Source organism: Colossoma macropomum, unplaced genomic scaffold, assembly GCF_904425465.1.
Source record: "Colossoma macropomum unplaced genomic scaffold, Colossoma_macropomum, whole genome shotgun sequence".
NCBI classification, from domain to species: Eukaryota; Metazoa; Chordata; class Actinopteri; order Characiformes; family Serrasalmidae; genus Colossoma; species Colossoma macropomum.
This window is the reverse complement of record NW_023494788.1, coordinates 31,845,581-31,869,005: the sequence shown is the minus strand read 5'-3', so window position 1 is coordinate 31,869,005 and position 23,425 is coordinate 31,845,581. Positions and strand designations below refer to the sequence as shown.

General features: G+C 36.5%; 3 protein-coding genes across 4 annotated transcripts; 2 read left to right on the top strand and 1 right to left on the bottom strand.

The window, feature by feature from the left end:
• The first annotated feature begins 5,373 nt into the window (after window positions 1–5,373).
• Window positions 5,374–8,100, top strand: LOC118807246 (gap junction beta-1 protein-like). 2 transcript variants are annotated; one of them, XM_036569198.1, is made up of 3 exons: window positions 5,376–5,479; window positions 5,827–5,998; window positions 6,231–8,100. In XM_036569198.1, exon 3 carries the CDS (start codon window positions 6,245–6,247, stop codon window positions 7,070–7,072), a length of 828 nt encoding a protein of 275 aa, XP_036425091.1. In that variant the 5' UTR covers window positions 5,376–5,479; window positions 5,827–5,998; window positions 6,231–6,244; the 3' UTR covers window positions 7,073–8,100. The 2 variants fall into 2 exon arrangements, with proteins under 2 accessions (XP_036425092.1, XP_036425091.1); XM_036569199.1 differs by lacking the exon at window positions 5,827–5,998 and having other exon boundaries at window positions 5,374–5,479.
• A 461-nt stretch (window positions 8,101–8,561) lies between these two features.
• LOC118807244 (gap junction alpha-3 protein-like) lies at window positions 8,562–11,913 on the top strand. The gene is made up of 2 exons (XM_036569196.1): window positions 8,562–8,910; window positions 10,176–11,913. The coding sequence occupies exon 2, from the start codon at window positions 10,200–10,202 to the stop codon at window positions 11,256–11,258; it is 1,059 nt and encodes a 352-aa protein (XP_036425089.1). The 5' UTR covers window positions 8,562–8,910; window positions 10,176–10,199; the 3' UTR covers window positions 11,259–11,913.
• A 323-nt stretch (window positions 11,914–12,236) lies between these two features.
• Window positions 12,237–22,674, bottom strand: LOC118807243 (RING finger protein 148). Its single transcript, XM_036569195.1, has 7 exons — window positions 22,125–22,674; window positions 16,414–16,661; window positions 15,773–15,844; window positions 15,597–15,679; window positions 14,398–14,485; window positions 13,952–14,111; window positions 12,237–13,538 (listed from the first exon to the last, which is right to left on the bottom strand). Exons 1-7 carry the CDS (start codon window positions 22,543–22,545, stop codon window positions 13,399–13,401), a joined length of 1,212 nt encoding a protein of 403 aa, XP_036425088.1. The 5' UTR covers window positions 22,546–22,674; the 3' UTR covers window positions 12,237–13,398.
• Window positions 22,675–23,425: the final 751 nt, after the last annotated feature.

Genomic DNA, 23,425 nt, shown 5'->3' with positions numbered 1-23,425 from the left:
ACAGCATTTATACTTGTATGCCAATGTGTGTTATGCTGGTACGAGTGCATCAGATGCAGCAGCACTGCTGGGGTTTTGAAACACTACATTCGCTGGCCACTTTCACACACCTACCTTGTTGGCACATCTTGTACGTGCACAGACTGCAGCTCTTCAATGAACACTTCCTGTTTGGCATCCTATAGATTTTCATCAGTGCTCAGTTTCTGACCGCTGAACTACTGTTGGCTGAATATTTCTTTTTGATGAAACTATTCTCAACTCAGCAGTGACATTCAGGTTAAAAAAAAACAAAAAAACTCAACTGTGCCTGAATACACTCCTACCAGCACACCAGCCACTAACATACTACAACAGTGCTGTTGTCTGTGCTGAGACTGAGAGTGGCCCAGCAGCGAAATGGTGTATGCTCAATGGTGATCCTATGCTGGAGCCTTTCCTTTGGCAGACAGGGTAGATAGTGGCTGAAAGATTGTGCAGCAATAAGGCGTATAGTCAGTAATTGTAAATGTACAAAGTGTAGCTATATGCTTGGTTTAGCTAATAAAAGGGCCAACAAGTACAGGTACAAAGTTTGCTATGGAAAAGGAATGTTACATTCCATAATGGAAAGGCTTGCAGATTAAACGTACTAATAGCATATCTAATACTGGATTTAATGATAATTTCAACAGGAGAGGTGATTCTTTATCCCTGAGATTGGCTCAAAATGGGCATGCCAAGCATGAAAAAATGAGCACGAGACTGAAGAAAAGTGAGTATACCTTGTTACTTGTCACTAGAGAGCATTATATTTTCACTGTGCTTTTGGTGAAACTGAATGTGGTAGTTGTCTTTCAGGTCATGCCCAAGAGCAATCAGGAAAACAGTCACTGGAATGGGAGAAGTATCTCATCTCCTGTTACTCTCAAAACAGAAAATGACAGCTTATTGTACAGTGGTTACCAGCACTGGTCATGGAGATTTCTGCCTTTCTGTGGAGAATAGTTCCAGCCACGGTCAGCCACACATTCTCTAGCTACTGCTTTCTATTTCTTCAGAATTCTTTGATTGGCTGGATCAGATATTAAGTAAGGACAGGCTAGCCTATTAGATGCAGGTTTCAACAAAGCTCTAAGCTTGGATTTAAGGAAAGTAGATCTCCCTGAGGAGGGTTTGTGACCACTGTTGTAATGTGATTGTTATACGTATACATGTTGTTGTATAGTGGACACGACTGGACATCAGTGTTCTTAATTAGTGGTTAACTTGGCTATTGTTTTGTTAGTTAACAGTACATCTTGACAATTTGCCCTACGCAGAGCTTTAGTCTGGAGCTTTTTGTCAGCTGAAACATTGAAATCTATTGTTCTTTGTTTTACTTAGTTTTCTTAGCAGTCATTAGCAGGTTAATCTCATTCACAACTTTATATTGTTTTAGCTTATTTTAGCATTTAAAAAGCTACAGATATCCACATTATATTTTTTAGATTTTGTTGGCCATTCCTCCGGTTAAGAGACTTGAGAGAGGCAAGTTTTTTCAATCATTGAAGGCAGAACAAAACCTTGTATCTTCACAGGAGAAGCAAAAATATTCTTAACTTTCAATGCATGTCATGAAATTTTACCGTAACATAAATGACAGTGTATTCTAGTGTAATAAATAAATAAAATTGAGATACAAGGTTTTGCTGCTATACAAATGATATGGAATATTGCTTATATGTATTTCTTTGGTAAAAAATTGGGACTATTGGTCTAAGCTGTTTTTGTCTATAGAAAAATGAATGGGGTTTTTGAAAATCACCCTTTTCTCCCTCTAGAGCTCATATGTATTGTCATATGTACATTTTTGAGTTACAAGGTCCTTAAATAGAAATATTAATATTGCTCTATACTACTACATGCAAACTAACACTCTTGCAAGTCTGATTGACATTGCAAAGTGACACTGTAAGAAAGTAAATTACTATGGTAACTGCAGACTGCTTGGCCACTATTATATAATAACACTAGCTTCTCAAATTGTAGCCTACTACTGCCAAAGCCACTTGACTCACATTTGACAAAGCTTGTTTGCTTGCTTGCGTAGAGATATTTTGGCAAGTTTGCCAATGTTATGACTTCAATTAGATGTACAAGAGCATTAGTTTGCATGTAGCATTTATGCAGCAGTATTCCTATTTAGAATACTTGACAACCTCATGATACAAATAGCAATGTGATATTTGGGGAAAAATGTATTTAGGACATATAAGCTTTGGAGCAGTGTCCTTGAAAATTATGTGAAAAGTGTAACATCTGTTTACATTGTATCATCTGTCCATGAAACATTTGTAAATGGAGAAATGTCTATCTAGGATGAGCAACTTAAAATAGTCACGTTTTGACAATCTATGACAAAATTGTCAGTACTGAACATTTTTATTGCCTGTGGATGTGCACTTAACATTTTCTTCTAACGTTTTCTTCTGCTAATAAACTGAAATTCAATTTAAGCCTGAAATTAAAATGCTTCCACTGTTGAAGTAATAAATGACGTGATGTGTCCGTGTTCTGGGCACATATAAATGTTTAAACTCGTTTAAACTCGTTTTCTGTCTTTTGCTTTTTTTAATAGAAAAATGATATTGCAACTGATATTTTAGACAGGTATTTTGTCCAGTTTGTCCAGTGGGAAAATTAAGAGCAGTGTGTTTGTGTCTTCTGTATTTTGTGTAGCCACGTTTGATGCATGACTATGCATCTCTCTATACTGACAGGGAACACTCCACTTATAAAACAGTGTCTTATCCAACAAAATAAAACAGTCAAATGCTGCCTAGCTGTGTGTTTTTGTAGTTTGTGCAGCACAAATGTTTGATTACCAGTTGATCATAAAAGGAGAATAACATGCTCTCTTTTCTGCATGGACCTATATTGGGTACTCTGCATTTCAGCATCTTGCAATATTAATTATTTTGTTTCCTTTTTCAAATCAGGCAAGATGTTAAAGACTTATCATTATTAAAAGATTAACAACTTATGTTGACATTGTTATATTATTTATTCATTGGTACACCAAAAACATGCATTTGGAATGTGAGATTAGCTATTTTACAATACAGTATATTGAGCTTAGGAGAGATATTAGGGTAAACCCCAAATGTTTATTATACCATTGAGGGGATTTTAGTTGTAGTCTTAGGCAACCCTGCAATTAAAGTGTTGCAACTTGGCTCAGTGGCCAATTTTAATGAACCTAGATGGAAACTTAAAAATTAGAAGAAGTACAATTGACAAGTTGTCTACTACATATACTTATAGTGTGGTTAGTGTTTCAATGTCTTACGCTACCATATGGTGAAAAATGCAGACATAACTCGAGTTCAAACAGATTCTACTATGGGGCAAGTGTAATTCCAAGATCAGTGTGCCAGATTGTATCTGTGCAAACCAAAAAGCAGAGATATTGAGATATGAAATAAAGTTCCAGACACATAAATTTGGTCAACAATCTTAATGGTAATCGCTTTATTTAGGTTCAAAGTGCTGGTTTAAATTGACCCAAAGGAAAAAGATGTTTGTAAATTTGAGGATGAAGTTAATATGCAAAAAATGTGTAAAGACAGTTCCAGAAAGACCAGTTCACTTTGTGATCTATGAGAGTATTAATATGGAGTTCTTCCCCTGCTTTGATGCAGAAACAAGCTTTACAGTAAATGGAGCATTGCTGTGAAGATTTGACTGTACTGAGACACAAGAGCTTTAATGAGGTCAGGAACTGATGTTGGATGATTGGTTATGGATAGTCCATGGTGCGCCATCACCAGGGGTTGGCTACAGCAGTATGAAACCAACGCTTGGCACTGGGCATGGTGACCGTAGGCTCATGTGTGGCTTCTTCAGAGCATTTCCAGAAACTGAATTGAAATTTATTGGAAATTCTATCTTTGTTTAGGCATGTATTGTGCTCTCCAGATATATTGGTAACACAGAGATAGCTTTAAGTGTATTGTTTACTGAATAATGCTCAGCACTAAAAAGTCAAATTTTATGCCAATATCTTGCAGTGGTTAAATAAATAAATAAAAACAAAAAACATCTGAAATTCAACATTTGCTGGGAAATCCTGAAGAACAATCTATTTGACACTGGTATTAATGAAAATTTTTAACCCTCTTATGATCTTTGGGATCAATTACTGTTTAACGTCTCTAAATAAACGATTCACATAATTTTTTTTGTGCAAGGAAACAAAGTTCCTGACACATAAAATAGGGTAACAGTTTTAATATATTATAAATTGCTTATATGATCAAAAGATGCTTAATATATATGATCAAAAGTCGTATTTAATTCATAAGTAACATTATATAAATAAATAACAAATACAAATTATTACACAATACAGAAATATTGAAATGTAATAAATGACAGTATTATGTTGCAGTATGGCTCTGTGTAGTCCAACAGGGAAAGTAATTTATAAATAGCTGCTTTGTTTCTTCATGTCAACCGCAGTTGCTACTCTCAAGCTTCATCTTTGTACTGCCTTTCCCTGATGGAGGCGTTTGAACTGGTCACTTGAATAAACTGGGATAATTCCCTGCCAAGGAGGTGGGTAAGATGACGATAAAGGGTGGAATCCTTACGGCATGGCTCATGTCACAAGATAAGGGGGCAGATCAACAGACGTGCTTGTTTCACAATTACACAACTAAATTGTCAACGCCCCTAATGAGCGCTGTCACTCTGTCGTCACAGTATTCAACATCAGAACCATGAAATGGCATGGCATCATGATACTACTTTCATTTTTTTTTTTGGAAAATTTTGCAACAACACCTTTCCAACACCTAATTAATTACCATGTTTAGTATAGCAGCACTAACTATAAGAGGAGTAAAAGTGCCATTTTGACACAATTTGTGAAGTAAAGATGTAAGACTCTTGCTGATATTCTATTAAACAGGAGATACGTGTTGTAGGAAAAAATCCATCAGATTCCACTGTGTAAAAATTACAGTAATTTTTCCATATTTTAGCACCTAGTGTTCTAGCATTGTAAAAACATTAAGAAAAGTTTGTCATGAAAGAAAACCAATCCACAAAAAAAATTATTTCCAAGATGCAAGTGAACTATGAGATTATTTGCCAAAATGTCAGTGTTGTCCTTTAAGACAGTCATTCATGTCAGAGACACCCTTCACTTCCTTAGCCTACCAGGCACAATAAATAATGATGCTGAGGCCTTTGTGTCCACACAGATTCTTTCTTTCGCCTCCTGTAGGCGGAAATCTAGGCGTTTGATCTGAATTCCAGTCTTGTTAGCCTCAACAAAGGCCACTATTGTATTTAAATGGTTTCTATGAGAGCATATGACTTCTACGGTGCAGGGTAGTGGCTAGTATTGTGGAAAGTATTTGCATTTCCCAGTGATATGGTGTTCTTCAGAGAGACATCTTGGAAAATTTATCTACCCTTTTCTGGACACATTTGTGTACCACAACAACTGAAGGTAAATGTTTAATTCTTTCTAAATTTCCTCTCCTGATAGGAACAGTTTAATTTGATAGCTGCCATTACAAGCCAGTAATTTCTTATCCACATATTCATCTGTAGACCTTTTTTACTCTAGCATTTAATGCATTATACGTATACATTTCAATGCCAAGAGCTGGACCTTGATACAAAGAGGTGAAATGAGCTGTAAAACCTATCCTTGAGAGAAAGACATCAGATGTTGGTGGATGTAGCTATGTTAACAGGTGCTTTGACCTCAGCAAATCTGGTTTTTATAGATCTACGGAGGCTGTCACATGGCCTTGCCACAAACCTTGCTATTGGCCTTTCCTTTTGCATCAGGTGACAGCATGTGGCACTAGGCCATCGCCCATGCTCTTAAACAGCTCCAAGGCATTCAGAACACTTTTGTCATACTTTGCTGCCCAAAGTGTCCAAATGTCCAGACTGCACCTGATGGTCGATACTTTTGGACCCGGCACAGCTTATGCTGCTTACACCACGGGCTGAGCTGGTAAATTGTGCTCATCATTCATTATCAGTGTTTACTATTGATGACTTTTATGCCTTTTTGGAACTTACTGTCAGTAAGAGTGGCTGTAATGCTTGTCAGAAAGTCGTTAAGGACTTTTAGGTTGCTTTGTTTTTTAATTAAATATGATTAGAAATTCATTAAATTCTAATGATTTAGGGTTTGTCAAATTTGAAAGTTTACATTGTTACATTGTTCATCCTCCCTTCTGCAGATCTGGAATCGAAAATGAATTGGGCGTCTTTTTATGCCGTAATTAGCGGTGTAAATAGGCATTCAACGGGCATTGGCCGCATCTGGCTGTCTGTCATCTTCATCTTTCGCATTCTGGTTCTTGTGGTGGCTGCCGAAAGCGTATGGGGCGATGAGAAGTCTGGCTTTACCTGCAACACCCAGCAGCCAGGTTGCAACAGTGTGTGCTATGACCAGTTCTTCCCAATCTCTCACATTCGTCTCTGGGCCTTGCAACTGATTCTTGTATCAACACCAGCTTTGCTAGTTGCTATGCATGTTGCACATCGCCGCCACATTGACAAAAAAATTCTCAAAATATCGGGACGAGCCAGCGCCAAGGACTTGGAACAAATCAAGAATCAGAAGTTCAAGATTACTGGTGCGCTTTGGTGGACCTACATGATAAGCATAATTTTTCGAATCATTTTTGAGGTGGCTTTCTTGTATATTTTTTACCTGATCTACCCTGGTTTCAAAATGGTACGCCTGGTTAAGTGTGATTCTTATCCCTGCCCTAACACAGTGGACTGCTTTGTCTCTCGTCCAACAGAAAAGACCATCTTTACTGTCTTCATGCTGGCAGTATCTGGGGTTTGTGTCTTGCTAAACATTGCAGAGGTGGTGTATTTGATAGGCAGAGCATGTGTCCGATACTTCCAGACACCCGAAGGGGAGCCGAAAGGACCTTGGCTCACTCAAAAGCTGTCTTCCTACAAGCAAAATGAGATCAATCAGCTCATATCAGAGCATCCATTCAAGCCCAGATTGAACGTGGGCAGAAAGAGTCCTATTGACAAGGGGGAGAGGTGTTCTGCCTTCTAGCCATCAACATCATCTGGGTGATTTGTTTCACTAAACATCAGTAACCAACTTGAAGGGTTTCGGTAATTGTGCCCTGCATACTTGTCTTCATATATTTATTTTGGTTATTGTCTTAGACCTCCTGGGGTAGAAGATTTTGAATGGCTAATTCTTGAAAGGAAGGTTTAAAACGCATGTAATATGTAAACATCTTCCATGTTTTCAAGAAATGCAAGATGGAAGGGTGGGCTTTAAGAATTTTTTTTTCTTGCAAGATATCTTAAAGAAATACATGGAGAGGACCTGAAATTTTTTTTTGCTGCTGGATGATATGCAAAATACTCAGATGCAGAGCTTTAAACACATGAAGGTGTCTTGAAATATGAAAATCTTAGAAGAAATATTTCAGATACTTGAGGTTTTAAATTTTATATTACATATATAAAAAACATTAGGTCCACCTTGCGTACAGTTAGAGACTATCGCTCATCCGACACTCACTGCCTTGACACTACCAATTCAAATATTATTTGGTCAGAAAATTAAGTGGTGCACTGGATAGCTGACAGGCCTATGAAGGGCTAAAGGCTGTAATTGTGCACCTATTGAGCAAATAGGTATCACAATTTTTGCAAACATGGATGAAGGGAACATGTATGATACATTTGAACCATTGAGAACCTGTTTAAAAAATTAAATAATACATAAATAATGAACGTTTATTTTATTTTTGTTTTTGTTTTAAAAACAGGAGAAATTACTCTAAAGTTCAGTGTTCAGAATAAAGGGTTTTTACCCGTACACTTTATCATCTTCATTTAAACAATAAAAGATGAATACAAATACACATCATTTACTGATATATGCACTGGCATGTTTGTAAATAACATTTCATCACTGTGGATTTATTGAATTGATCATTGCTGCTTATTTATTGTAGTGCTAAAACTTTGAAAAATAGTAAAAATATAAAGTAATTCAGATTAGCACTTTGTAAGTATAAAAACATCTTGTACAGCATTACTGAATAAAATGTGGAGTCATTTGAATTGTGTCTTTTCAGTGTTTGCATAATACATACTTTTTAACATGTATGGAATCAAAATCTTGTTTCAACAGAATGAACAAACAGTTTTGAATAGGATAAAATGTCAATAATTGTCTTTACCTCAGTAATATGACTATATATTAACTCCATATCTATTGTATGAGTATGTCTTCGCATTTCCTCCTAAAGTCATGTACCATAGGGTGTGCTTACAGCTGTTTCACATTTTGCAGATTAAGAAAAAAGCAAAACAAATGGGCATGGAATAAATTTCAGATATAATCTACCACACAACCACAGCATTGTGAAGCACTGCCATTGTTGTGATTTTCATCAGTGCCTTCAGGGCCTGAATGTCTGTGCACTTCCAAGTCAACTCTCTTGTGATAGGAGAGACCCTAATGCTATATTTAGCCTTGTCCTTGGGTCACTTTGCGGTCGTCTCATTGGCTGCTCGCCCTGTCACTTCAAGAAACGAGCAAGTGGTGGGCCTGATAGTTTACATTAGAGAGTGTGCCCTGTACCAAAATTAACCCCAGGGAGACAGAGGAGGGAGGGGGTCAAAAGAAGACTCTTTGGCAGTGTTTTCAACAGGTCTGGATTGCGTGAACCAACAATACTCTGTGCTTTGGATAAGAAAAACATAATTGACTTATTGTGATCAGAGCCGTGACCACAGACAGTCTGGATTTCATTCCCATTCAAGGACATTGCTTTGACATGGGCCTGAGTTTGGGGCCTGTGTGAGTAACCCACATGGATCCATGCTTATGGCTTCTGTGCCACTGCTGGAGATGTATTCGGTGACAAGGTGGGTCACTTTCTGTAAACCATTCTCGCTTAAAAATAAGCATCATCCTAGAAAAATGTTAGTGTTCGCAACATCAGCATAGTAATAAACACCCAAAAACCATTTTTATGTTTTATGCTTCATGCTTTTTGTTATATCATAGCACCATTCAGTCTCTTTACTAGTATAAGTAATACAAACAGCTGGATTAAATGTCTCTCAAACTTTTAAAAAAAGACTGGTGGGATATTTGATGACAGACTGGTGACAGGTGAGGCGGACTGTTTTTGACTCACCATAGCATTAGCATTAGCTAGTATATCAATGATAAATATGTTCTGTATTTACATTACATATATTACGAATATTCTCATATTATTAATATTTATTTAATTCATTTGTATAATTTGTTGAGTACTGTTAAAAATAGCACAGAAAAAAAAGCTAAGCTTTCTATCCTGGCACACAAGAAAATCTCAGAGATCACAGGTGGTTGGATGCATACAGTTATGCCTTCGTACAAACATTTATGTCTGTTTTCAGGTTTGGTTCTGAGTTGTTCTTATTGAATGTTTTCCATAAAACAGATTTATTTTGTGATAGATGTACATTGTAAAAAAAAAACCTGGCTGCCTTAAACTGTAAAAAAAAACCTTAATTTTGAGTTAACTAAACTTCTAATAGCAAGTTAACAGAGAAAGAATGTGTCTTAAGTTCTGTTGATTTACTATTTGAAGTTTAAGATTTTAAGATCTTTTTGAGTTGAAATATCCTTTTTTCCATCATGTTATTAAATCAAGTTTAGATAATGTGAGTGAAAACAGAGAAACTGTCATTCTACTGCAACACAGTATGTTCTTCTTGGGTAGGGTGCTGTTGTGATAACTGGATCCCTTGGTAACAAGATAAGGGGAAGCTTTTAGACATGAATGGCTTACGTGTGTCAGTTTTCATAGAAGGAAAAAAGTGAGGGAGTCTACTGACAACATTAAATGCTGGATTGCTAAACAGTTAACTGGTGGTTATTTTTGTTTTTCATTTAAAAAGTAAGAAAGAAATTATGTCAGCCCCTTAACACTGGACAGCCTGTATGTGGGCCCACACTTTAGTTCCTTACTCTTACAACCATAAGACTTTCATATTAGTTAATAGAAGTTTTGAATCTTTAATAATATTTACTACAAGTTTAATAATGGGGTACTAAAAAATAAGCCAGGGCCTCAAGGGGTTAATTTCAAATTTCAACAAAATGTTACTGCAGACCTTAATGAGCACATGTTTTGCAGAATCAGTCCAAAGCACAAGCTGCAATGGGAGACTGGGGCTTGCTGGGAAAGCTACTCGAGAGTGCCCAAGAGCACTCCACAGTGGTTGGCAAGGTCTGGCTGACCGTCCTCTTCATCTTCCGCATCCTGGTGCTGGGCACGGCTGCTGAGAAAGTGTGGGGAGATGAGCAGTCTGGCTTCACCTGTGACACCAAACAACCTGGTTGCCAGAATGTTTGCTACGACAAGACTTTCCCTATCTCCCACATCCGCTTCTGGGTACTTCAGATCATATTCGTGTCCACACCCACACTTATCTACCTGGGTCACATCCTGCATCTGGTTCGGATGGAAGAGAAACACAAGCAGAAAGAGAAGGAACTCTCACAGCAGGGTGACAACCAGCCTCTCATTGGTGAAGCCAAAGCCAAGAAGCCTTCAGTGCATGATGAGCAAGGCCACATTCGCCTACAGGGGGATATTCTGCGCACATATGTCTTCAACATTGTTTTCAAGACCTTGTTTGAGGTAGGCTTTATAGTCGCACAATATTTCCTGTATGGATTTGAACTTAAACCTCTCTACATATGCGATCGGCCACCCTGCCCCAATCCTGTGAACTGCTACATCTCCAGACCCACCGAGAAGACTATTTTCATTATCTTCATGCTAGCTGTAGCATGCTTCTCACTTCTTCTTAACCTAGTGGAAATGTATCACTTGGGTTTCACCAAGTGCCGTCAAAGCATTGGTTACAGAAAGGACGAGCTGCCGTCTGAGACATCATCTAAGGCGCCGAGTGAAGCAGCTGATCCATTTGTGCCACCTTATAACTATTTCCACCAACCCTCTTATCAGCCTTCCCCGGGATATGTTCCACGCATTGGTGATCCAGACTCCTTCCTTCCGTATAACAGCAGAGCAGTTTGTAAGCAGAACAAAGACAACTTTGCTGTTGAGAGAAATGGTAAACCAGAGGAATTTGACCTGAAAATAAAGAAAGGCTCAGGTTCACCTCCTGGGTCACCGGGGGCTCAACAGAGCAGGCCCAGCCGAGCTGGCAAGTTCAGCAACAAAACCAGGATAGATGATCTGAAGATCTGACATTTATTTTGAAGATTCTGAGATATTCAAAAGAATCTTTTTGCTTTAAACCATGGCTTTTGAAGCTTTCATAATGGAACATTAGAAAGTCCTGGTGTAATTGTTAAATTTCATCAATTAGCGCAAACATTTTTCCAAAGATTGTCAGATTGTCAAAGGTTGTCAGATTGTTTACAGCTTCCACTTATGCTGCAATAAACATCCCATTTTGCGACTATGCCTTCAACGTGTGGTAGTAGTACTAGGGAAGACTGATTTAAAGAATTGAGAGAACCCTGAGAACTTGGCCTGGAGTTTTGGGTGGCTTCTGCCTGGATTTTGAAGGTTGGACTTATGTGGTAGGACTGATATAGGACTGAGGAACAGGAAGGAGATGGGGTGGTGGTGGGGACTGTGAAAGCTTTATCATGTGAATCAGAAGGTAGAGATGGAAATTCATAGGGCATTTACACAGGAAGGAGGAAGGGTTTCAGGCATGGTCCTTGTCCCAAACTTCAGTTATTTCAAAACTCCAGTAGAGGGTGTTTTTTGTCATGTCAGTGGTATTTTTAAAAGACCATATGCAATGGATATTCTCAGTTTTGTTACAGTAAATGGCTTAAAAAAGCCTTTTATCATCATTAAAATGTCTGACAAACTTTTTATTTATATACTATACTGTGTCTATTTCCATTAATCTCAATTATTTCTATTATCTGCATCAACTTCTGTACAGTTATTAAGATTTCTAGTGTCATTATATGAATTGAAATAAGCATTTACACTTATGGTTTATTATTTGTACGCCCCAAAGGACCTTGGTGCATGTCAAGTTACAGTACATATCAGCAGGCACATGGAATAAGGGCCAAAATAAATAACACCCATCCAGAAAATTGAGATCAAATAAAGATATACCATTACTTCCTTTTAAAAATTTAAATTTAACTTTGAACTCTTCCCTGTAAGCAAAGAAATCTTAGAAATATTTCAATGGAAAGATATTTATTATTTTTATTTACCAATATACATATTTGCACAATACAGCATTAACAGTCTTCATTTTGGAAAGCTATACAGGAAATTACAATTACTTTAATGTTCCACTGGTGCAAAGTGTACAATGCAGAACTTACAGTTAAGATGGATTTATGTTTCACAGCCCTTTTTAGATATAGTGTCTCTTTTCCTAAAGGGTTAAATTTAGAAGTCTTCTCAACGATTTCTAAGTCACATACCAGACTGCACCTCCTCCGCTGACTTCGTCCACTTCAAAGATCCCTAGTCAAGGGTTATAATTAGCTTCCACTGACAGCAAGGGATGCCGAATGCTCTACACAGCATGCTCCCCAATAACAACAGTTTGCAAGACAGACTGTCAAGACTGACCAGTTCAGCTTAGCTCACTTAGTACACTAACTGTTTTCTATATTCAGTGGAAGTTTTGTCACATGTACATTACACTTCTTTGGCACAGACTTCCTGGCAAGTCAGTGAGTTTAGTTAGCCTGTGGTCGTAGGCGTGTCAGTGAGATGCAGCCTGTTTTAAATAAACATTCTGGCATATCAAGAAGTTGGCTCAAGTAAACAGCTATGTTGCAAAGAGAGGGACATGACAAAATTAAATTTCTGATTCTGACCTCTCTGTAAAAATAACTTGACAAGATGTTATTTAAAAATATAAGTTTATTTTATAGTATCACAGGCAAACTATCGCAATAGTTAGAAGGAATAATGAGTGTATGATACATTATAATACAGTTTATGATTCAGTATTTGGCCCCTTTTGGATCGTAAATGGGAAAAATAATTTGTAGATTCTTAAAATCTATCAAATTTCTAAAAATATAAAGTCATTCATTTTGCATAGCAGAGCACTGAGCACATTTCTGACAGTCAGTCTTTAGGTGAAAAATCAACAGCCTTGAAGTGCATGCTTTTGAAAAAATGCTGCCAAACCCATTATCTAATCTAACAATCTTTGTTTTCAGAATCATTAGAATTAGTGCAATCCATGGTGTTACAGTTGATTATTTCAAGCTGCTTTTTAAAGGGCTCTAATTTCTGGGTCAGATAACCCTGTCAGGCCCTTTTTTCCTATTCTTTTCCTTATTATACCCCAGTTCAAGAGACCATCTTACTGAAGACTATGCAGGGAATTCTAAACGTGATGTGTCTGATGGTTACTGTCCTGATGGTCAGTGATCTGCTGTTCCTCTTCAAATGCTTGGTTCTCATAGATGTGCCCCTCTCTCGTGGCATATGGGTCTTCATAAATGTGATTCGATACTTGAATGGCACCTGATGTCATGGGAAAAAAGCATTCATTGACATTCAATTCATTCACTGATCAGTCAATAAGTCAATATTTAAGCGCTATGTGATGGCCTTTTCTATTTACACTAATGAACTGGATTTTTAGCAAGTCAGCTGGCATATAAATATATATATATATATATATATATATATATATATATATATATATATATATAAAAAATTTCATTGCATATGAATTTTGGAAATTCATTCCATAGGATATATATATATATATATATATATATATATATATATATATATATATATATATATATGTATATATATATATATATATATATATATGTGTATCTATTTTCATATATATATATATATATATATATATATATATATATATATGAAAATAGGGAATAAAAATGATTGGTTTTAGGCTAACTTACATCCAGCAGTCTGAAGACCTAAGCCTGGCCTGGCTTCAGCTTGTTGCTCTAGAGATCTGACCACGTCTGGTGTTTCTGCCAGTGACCCTGAGACAGAGCTTGGATAAAACCTGACATCTGCTGGTGGCATGGAAGATTCCTGAGTAGGTTCTACCCCAACCTTCAGAAAAATGAAAAACAAATGTATTTCAACTTTACATTTAGTTGCTTTAACCACACTGTTAAAAATGATAAGATAATTGGTTTTAAGATAATTATAATGACATTATAATGAAATATAATGACATAAAATGACATTTATAACAAATTTTGCACATGCTTGGACTTGAAGTAAGGATTTACTCAGGAAAACTATAAAAAACTATGAAAGTACTATGACACAGATAGACACTGACACTGTTAGTGTTATAATAATGGCAAATCAACTTTGTTCAAATGGAATTTACCTCTCCTTTAAGGATGTCATATTTGCACATAGGGCAGGTATGGTGTTCCAGTAACCATGGTTCAATGCATGTTTTGTGGAAGAGGTGGCTTGAAAAGGTATAAAGGGACACAGTTAAAATTAAGAGTCAACTTATTGGTTCTCATAAAGATAGAAAATCATTGTTACACTCTGTATGGTCTCAAACTGTTACACACAGTTTGGTGACTCAGCAAATTAAGAGCTCTTGGAACTTGAACCCTGAGGGTTATGAAATCATCACATGGTCCATTATGGAAGATACAGTAATGCATTTCTACAAAAAGTTCATACTAGTCAGTACAACCTGCAAATCTGCCTTTCAAACTTCACATACCACCTAAACAGAAATCAAAATATTAATAGGAAATGGGATAGGCCCGTGTAATAGCCTTGCATATTGGATTTTTAATTAAACAGAGAATGACATGCGAAACATCAGCTTTAATTGGATTTTATTTATCTATTTTGGGTGAACCACACAGACCCAGTCTTTAAAACAGCCTCCCTTTTTTAGCAGATCAGTTTGAGAATTGGTGCTCTGTTGTTTCTTGGTCAACGGTATTGTTGTATTGCACAAGAGAGCTCACAAAAGGTTAAAATTGATAGAGTTGATTTCTAGGTATACTTGCCATTGGAGTCCATTTCTGAGTACTGTCAGCATTAGAACCAAATCCATGTCAGTGTTAGTAAAGCTAAACTTTACTGTCGCCAGGGATTGAGCCTTAAAAAGACCTGTTGGTCTAAGGCTAAATGCAGTTGTACTTCACTGTATGTTTGAACACCCCCAGTCAAATCACATGATTGGTGAATTTTCTAAGTGATACTAAGTTAACACGTCCTCCACAGGGAGCAAACTTAAATACGGTATGTTTCTGCATATTTTAGTACACACTTCTTTTTATAGGTTGTCATATTATAGAATGTGCCATAACTTTTACACAGGACATAGTTCATGTTTTATTTTTCCAATAGATTAAATTCAGAAAATAAAGAGTAATTGTGCATTAAAATGTGCAGAAATGTGTTCTCTGTAGAGAATGTGCACTTATTTCCACTTAAAAACCAACAATGTCAAAATATGTAATGTCAAACTGTCTGATCAGAGGCGCCAAAACCTATGACTGTATGTGTCCAAAAAGCAACCTTGAATGTTTATCATGTTTCCCCATAACTATATACCTGCACGGCAGAGTTGTCACAATATCACCCCTCTTGAAAGAGTCAATACACACAGCACAGTTGTTCTCTTCTGCTTCAACTTCCTGCAAAGAAATGCAGTTATATTTATACACATTACACTGATTGTTGTCTTTAAAAATCAACAACTTGGTAACAATGTAATTGCTTCACTGTACCGGATCAGTTCGCCGCAGTGTCCGAACTTGTAACTTGGCAATAGCTCTCTCAGCCACCTTTTTAAGTTCTCTCTGTAAAAATTATTAATACAGGAAAGTTGTCAGTCATGTTTGCAGATGTGTCAGTTCACTTCAGTTCCTCTTAGAGGCACTGAAATTCATACACATAAGTCTAAGATATTATTTCCTATGGAAACGTTATATTTTATGTGGGTTGGTGGAGGTTGCAATAAGATAAAAACCTGCACTGATAAAATAATGAGGACATTGGCCTATTAGACTTTGACTAGTAAACAGCTTTAAATAAGGATGTATTCAAACTTCAAGTTACTAACTTGCCAACACTGTGACGTGGAATGAAATGGTTATTGCAGCCATAAAAACCTATAAAAAGTGCTGTTATTCCTTTGTCTTTTTACCTAACTGCTTCAGCTGAAGTTCTGGTGACTTCTGGGGGGCACTATATATATATTCATCTTTGATTAATTACTGATAGAGTTGATAGAACCATGTCAGTGGACCAACTTAAGTCAGGTGGTAAAATCAAATCATTAATGATAAGCTCACAGTTAAGTCTGAAACTGATTGAATCAGATAAAAAAAAATCCCAACAGGTCAGCTATAGCTGGTAAATACCTAACCTGCTGGATCCGGAGCTGTCTGTTTCGGTAGAGGCGCCTAATGACCACGAAGATGAAGTATCCCAGAATAATGGCTGTTATTCCGAAGAAGGTAAAAGACATGACATAGACCCACAAAGGGTTGCCCCAAGTCTTATATGGGTTGCCCACTAACAGGCTCATATAGACCTCCGTTCCACTCTCAACCAGACTAGTGATTTGTTTCCCCATGTGATTGCCGATCATGATGGCCACTGTGCTGCCAGTCCCTGTTAGAGAGAGTAGGCAAGTAGGTATAGCATTAAATTCTAAAAATTTGCAGTACAGATAATCAATGGCATTTTGGAAAATTGTTTAAAAAAAAAAAACATTGACCCTCAGTGTAAAATAGGATGTATAAAATATGCAAACTGATTGTAACTTCACAAATTGTTAAAATACCCATCTTAAAGAAATTAATGACTCAAGGTCCCAGAATTCTAAATGATACACAACCAAACTATCGACCATGACCTAATAAAGTCTTTGTAGTTTATTTAGAATATTAAAACATTACAAAGAATGAAACTGAACACCCTAATACTTCTCATATCATATCTAGCCCAAAATCAGATTGTAAGAATCCTGCTAGAGTTTTAGCAGGCCAAAGCCAGACACCTTATCATGGTTACACTGCTTTGAAAGAGTGCTTCATGCAAGAATAACAGAACTATCCAGTCTAACAGTCTAATGCTTTACAAATAAAAATATGAGATGAACAAACTGCCAGATTAAACAAAAGTAATCATTAGACAAGTACATACAAGTACTTGGTAAAATAGTAACTCTCCTTTCTGAAGTGGGTCATAAAAAGGGACACTGATCAAGGACATGATAAGACAGGCTGATGGTGGTTTTTACCTAAGCCTGTTAATGAAACTACATTTATTTTGATCATGCAAATGCACAAGGTAGTTCATACTCTATTGTACCTGCATACATTCGCACAGATGTAAATGTGGGCTGTTACCAAGACATGTTAATTGTTAATAGACCCAAGCTTTGTGGAAAATTAGTGAATCATACAAAATGGATGTCTCTCTGTAAGATAAAAGTTTCCCTAATATGAAGTAGGTAAAATTGTAAATACTAAAATAACACAGAGTATAGTTTCAAATTCTTCACTCAAGTTAAAATACTGAAGTACAAGCTCTTAAATTTACTCAAAGTACTACTAGGGCATTTCTAATGCTTTTTGTTGTTGTTGTTTTTTAAGATGTTCTTTATATTAATCTGGTCATGAATGAATCATAAATGAAAAAAGCTGAAAGTGGATAGGGAAGGTATTGAGACAACAATCGCTCAACTTTGGTTGGCTTCATATTGGATGAACTATCATTCCTACTGCTTTACAGAACAGTTCCCTCCCTACTCTCTTAGTAAAATCAGGTCAAAATGTATTTATATAGTACGTTTTACAACAGGTGTTGTCACAAGGCAGTTTTATAGAAAAATCTGGGTCTAAGCCCTCATGAGCAAGCCAACAGCGAGAGTGGCAAGGAAAAACTCCCTAAGAGCAAGAGAAAGAAACCTTAGGTGGAACCAAGACACAAAGGTTCCTCCTCTGGTCAACACCTGATAGCAAAACAATAACACAAGAGCAATATGAACAGAGAATAAGGCTTTACCATTAATATAAAATATTAAAAACACAGAAAAGGGGAAAGGCAGGTGAAGCAATGGCTATGATTAAAGTGACATGCAGGTGAGGTTTGCACAGTGTTGTAGGGATTCACTACTTCACTCCGTTGCTTCATTTGTCCTTTTCCTTACTTTTTGATGTGAGACACTGCATGGAAACATGTGCTCAAATACCCAGTTTTGAGTGAAATGGAGAAATTTGCAACTTGATGTATGAAAAAGTCTTATGTGAAAGAAAATCTCAAGTACAGACTTCTCCAAATCTTAAGCAAATAAGTTCCCACCTCTGGCCCCACAGCATCATTGAAGCCACTCAAACATTCAATACAAAAACAAAAGACCATTCTAACCAAGGCGGGAATCTGACTACAGAGAAGCAATTATGAAGTTTGGTTTAAAACCATTTCAAAGACACTAAACTTCTCTTGGAGCTCACTGTAGCCCTTTATACAGATATGGAAAACATGGGCATTTCTGTTATAAGTTACTGCAACTCTGAATAAGTTATGCACTTTGCAGAAAACTAAACTGATGTTCATACACCTCTGTTTGAAAGTTTGGGATCCCTGTTTAAGCTTTTGGAATCAATTTTGTAAATAAAATAAAAACAATTTCGCTGCAGAAAAAAACAAACAAAATAATTCTAATGTGTTAGTCCTGAGCAGGTTCACAGATTTCAGATACCTAGTACACAGCAAATTTGCCAATGTTGAAATTTTAGTGCTGCTGATTTTAGGGTTAAAGTGTTGAGATTCTGGAAGTAAATTTGGTTGGATTGACACTACATGGTGTAAGGCTGATATTTGGCAAGGTGTAATATTGCAGAGTTTACAATGTCCAACACTCAAGTTTGTTACTCTCCTCATCTGGGATGCTTGTAGCTCTCTGTGAAAATGTCTTCCACGACACCACTTTCTTGTGGTGTGAAGCAGTGCAAACACGGTGAGTATTTGTTAGTACAGCACCTAAATAAGCATTATTTAGGTGCTGTTCTAGCTGTTCTATTAGACATTTTTGGTGACAAATGGTGTTTTGTGACATCTAAGTAAGTCTGATTCGAACAATTTTTTGGTCTGTCTCAACAGATACTTAGGTAGATACTTAGGCGTTAGCTAGCTGTTGTTGAACAGTCAGCTTGTTGGAACTTTGCTGTCCGACCAGAGAATTGCGTAGTGAGGAGAACTGCCACTCTGTAATGTCTTCCGGGTTTGTCAGATGCTAGAGGGCGCTCCTGAGTGAGTACAAAATGAATGGATCAATATGGAGCATTTGACCGAAATCATAGTTTGTAAGTACTTCAATATTTTTATGTTGAAGCAAGCATTCATTAATGAAGAGAGCACAGCAAAACATTTTAACACTGCTGATATATTTTCGAGCACTTTTGAGATCTGGTTATAAGACTATAATAGTGCCTCATGTACGTTCATGATGTCAGTGAGTGTGAACTTCCCTCAGCCAATGAGCTGCTCCGCTCACCAGCCAATCAGCACACAGTAGCACTAATGCTAGCCAATCAGCACTCAGTAGCACTTAAGTTTTTTTTTGCTTTTTTAGTAAAATACATCCTTCTACTTTCTAACATTAAGGGAAAGTCTTGAACAAATGGTTAGAAACTATTTTTACTTTTTGTTTCTAGCCGTTTAACTCCATTTACCCCCATTCATTTAGGACTTGCTCGCTGGTGCCCTCTAGCATTTGCCAGTCATGTTTTTGACGTAACGGGAGAAACAGCTCCGGTAAGACCTCTTTCTACCGGGAGTAGTTGAAGTTAGTTTGTGCATCTTTAAAGTTAGTGTATTTTTAAAGTAAGTCTTTATATCTAATTCTATATCTATATACCTATAGGAAGCTACAAAGCTGTAAAAATATAATCAAAAATAAAAAAAATAATAAAATGTATGTGTCCTGAATAATGAACAAAGCTGAAGAGGATTCTGAAATGATATTGTTCCAGAATAAAGTAAAATTAAATTAATTTCCAAAATGCAGAAGTGATGATCTAATCTTGAGGCAGAAAACCTGACAAAGAGTATTATAAACAGAGAATTACAGAATATGATTTATCATGTAAGAAATTCTTGTTGATCCCAAAATACATTAAAAAAATATTTAATAAAACATCTAAAAAACACTTTTAGTGTATGGTTAATGATATTTAAATCCAGATTATATAAGGTTCATTTGCTAACAAATGTATTATTGTGTGCACACTAACAAAAAATTATTAATATGTCAAGTAATTTTTTGTAGTAATTTTGAAAAGTATTGTAGGTGGTTTTAAGGGATAGTAGCAAAGGAGAAAATGCAAATATTGTTACTATTACTGGATATAATACTAGAATAATTTTCAATAGTCAAAACAAGACCTAGTCGGAATAAAGAAATATCCTTAATTTATTTTTTTATTGTTTTTGCCTGATGTGAAACTAAGAACTGTGTAAATTCCAAAAAATACATGAATAATTTTTAACACAAATACTACATAAATTCAATTAAAATATATATAAATGTATAATATAAATGAAAATAAATAAAATTCAATATAAGCTGTTTTTCTAAGTGTTTATGAAGATTTCAGAATATATCTCTCTGCTTCTCAGTTAGAATCAGAGTCTCTGTATAGCATCTTATTTTCCATGCTTTGATGGTTATACTGCAGATTCAGCATAGATCTATCAAGAGGATCAGTTAGACCACAGCACATTTGGACCATGCAAATACAGTGATTTGTCTTGAACACAAATATGATATATAACTTTGTATATTCAATTTTGTTTGGCCCTATCACAAATTGACAAAACATTTTGAAGAGTTATAATGTGCTTGACACTTGCCAGTGTCCATGACTCTAGTGTAAGTCTGCCATAATGATGAATATCGATCATAATTTTAGTATATACATCAGTGTTAGACTTTACTAACCCATGTGACTTGAAAGATATTTCTTACTGTTGCTTAATAACTATGTGTTTACATTAACCTGTTGAAGCGGACCCTCCCCAACAAGGAATGTGACTCAGCATTGAAGATAAAGACTTATTACTGTACTAAGCAAATGGGGTTGGGCTTTCCTTGGACTCTGATATCGCAAAGCCAGAGTGGTGTAAGTCAAATCAAAATGTGGACCTAATCTGAGACAAAAGGGGATCAAAACATAGAGAATACTCTTAAAGAACAAATGATACTTCAGTTATGATATCTAAAAGGCTGTTTACAGAGGAGATGAAGGTAAAACTGCGAAAAACTAAGAAACTGCCAAGCAGGCTGTCTGAAAGTATGGGCACCGCGACAAATGTCTGCTCGGTTAAGAGTGGAAGTATGTAGGCAAAGTAATACCAAAAAGTTTTTAAAAGTTCTAAATTTAAATTTAAAAGTTCTAAATTTTAAAAATGTTCTGTTTTTGGGCTGTGTAATGTGATTGAGCGGTACTCACACAAGACAAATTAGCATAGTAGGGTAGTTTTATTTTATATGAATTTGACTGTGTGTTTTAAAATAAACAATAACTTCAAATACTCAACTAAATGGCAGGAGAAAAAATTTAGGAAAAGAGAAAAAATACCCTGGCCTTTGAGATTTGTGATGAGCACTTTAAAAGTCTGAAAGAAAATGTATTCAGTATTCAATTTCAACAATACTCAAGTAAAGTACAAATCTTCTACAGTAACTCTTAAGCACAGTAAGTCATTTTCCACTTCTGAAGAAAACAAGCAAAAGTCAGCAAAACTAGTTAGCATTAATTTTATGTTTTATTTAGAAGCCTACTCTGAACAAAGTCAGCAAGCCTTGTGGCAGTGAGATGACAGAAACCATATTCATGATCGGAAAAACAAAATAAAAAACAAGAAATCTGTTGGACCAGAACACAACGAGAAGCTTAAAATTATGTGCCAAATTTGTATGACATCTTCAAATCAACATTCCTGTTTGTGGTGGTTTAGTTGCCAGTATGCCTCCTCATTACACAAGCAGCTTGTAAGACTTAATGTGGACAAACTGTTCCTAGCTCATCTTATCAAAGCATACAATTTCATTACAAAAAATCATACCTGAATGGGACATGGGATTTGTTGAGTTTCCAGTGCCATCAATGTTGTAGATAACTACAGCTGAGGCTCCCTCTTGCTCTGCTGCCTGGATCTTGTCAGCATGGCTACAGTTACCTCTTTTGATGAGAGCTATCCATGGCTTACGGTTGACAGCAAAGGTGATGTTGGGAGAGCAGGCCAGCGGATCTGAATTAGGAAGTGCCACATACCCAGATTCTGCATCCAAAGGCGAGTCTGACCCATACACTCCACACTCACACACACTGGTCGTACTCTGGTTGGTCACTGGACTGAAGTACCGGAGCTCCACATAAGCACTCCAACAGACCATGAAGGCACTTGAATGGGCTGGAAACTGGGAAATCAATAATGCTAGCCAGACCCATGAGAACCATCGGATCTCTCTTTTGTCCTTTTCCATTTTTACAGAGCCAGGTAAGCAGTTCCACTGCTCTTCAACACACTGTGTAGTGCTGCTCTGTACCTGCAGTTAATTGTAATAAGATATCAGCCCACGGTAATCCAAGATTGCTTTACGTCAGGTGGAGCTGGTCTTATCATCCTGGACCTTGAACACTGGTTAAGATAGCATTCATTTAAAAGGGTTGTGCCCTACCCTTTCCTCATCCATGGAAAACTATGCCCTCTAAAGAACAAAACAAAAAAAGTAAAAACACATCTAAAGGATGGAAAAAAAATACTTCCAACAGTATTTATTATTGCATTACATTAGTAGTTGCATTCCTAGGTTAATTTATTTGATACATTATCTAGCTCTTGACAGATTGCAGTCAAGGGACAAGAATTGCTTTCCCTCTACAGCTCTCCATTATGCCTGAGAATCAGTTGGCACTTACAAATTACAATATAACAGTCAAGCTCGGAATGGCCAGTGATAGTTAACTGGTGAGGAAGTGGATTCAAGGCTGTGGAACGTTATCACAGTCCTTGATATGAAATAGGCAACGTTAGAACTTCTGTATTCCTTTCATTTGAAAGGTCATTTATTTCGTAACATGCAACTCGACCTTGAGCAGAATGTTTATTTTTAATTTTTGTAAGACGTGATATGTGTACTTCTGTCAGACTTTTGAATGCTAGAACTACTGACTGTAGCCCATCGGTTCTACAATTTGTCAGCCCTTCCATAATACTACAGCTATCATTTGAATAGAGAATAGCTTTCCTTCCAAAATTATCTGGCTAACAGTGACAATTCAATCAGAAACTTACCACTGATAAATTGTGTATGTAACAAATATCTGTATTTATTACATTTTTTGCAATAAGAATAACTGAAA

Bases quoted from the DNA above. Each gene is read 5' to 3' on its own strand.
- LOC118807244 (XM_036569196.1), top strand. From the start codon at position 10,200: ATGGGAGACTGGGGCTTGCTGGGAAAGCTACTCGAGAGTGCCCAAGAG.
- LOC118807246 (XM_036569199.1), top strand. From the start codon at position 6,245: ATGAATTGGGCGTCTTTTTATGCCGTAATTAGCGGTGTAAATAGGCAT.
- LOC118807243 (XM_036569195.1), bottom strand. From the start codon at position 22,545: ATGGAAAAGGACAAAAGAGAGATCCGATGGTTCTCATGGGTCTGGCTA. The intron at 16,662-22,124 runs GTATGATTTTTT...TCTCTCTAACAG, and splicing joins AAATCCCATGTCCCATTCAG to GGACTGGCAGCACAGTGGCC. The intron at 13,539-13,951 runs GTAAGTTAGCCT...CCATGACATCAG, and splicing joins AGGTCTTCAGACTGCTGGAT to GTGCCATTCAAGTATCGAAT.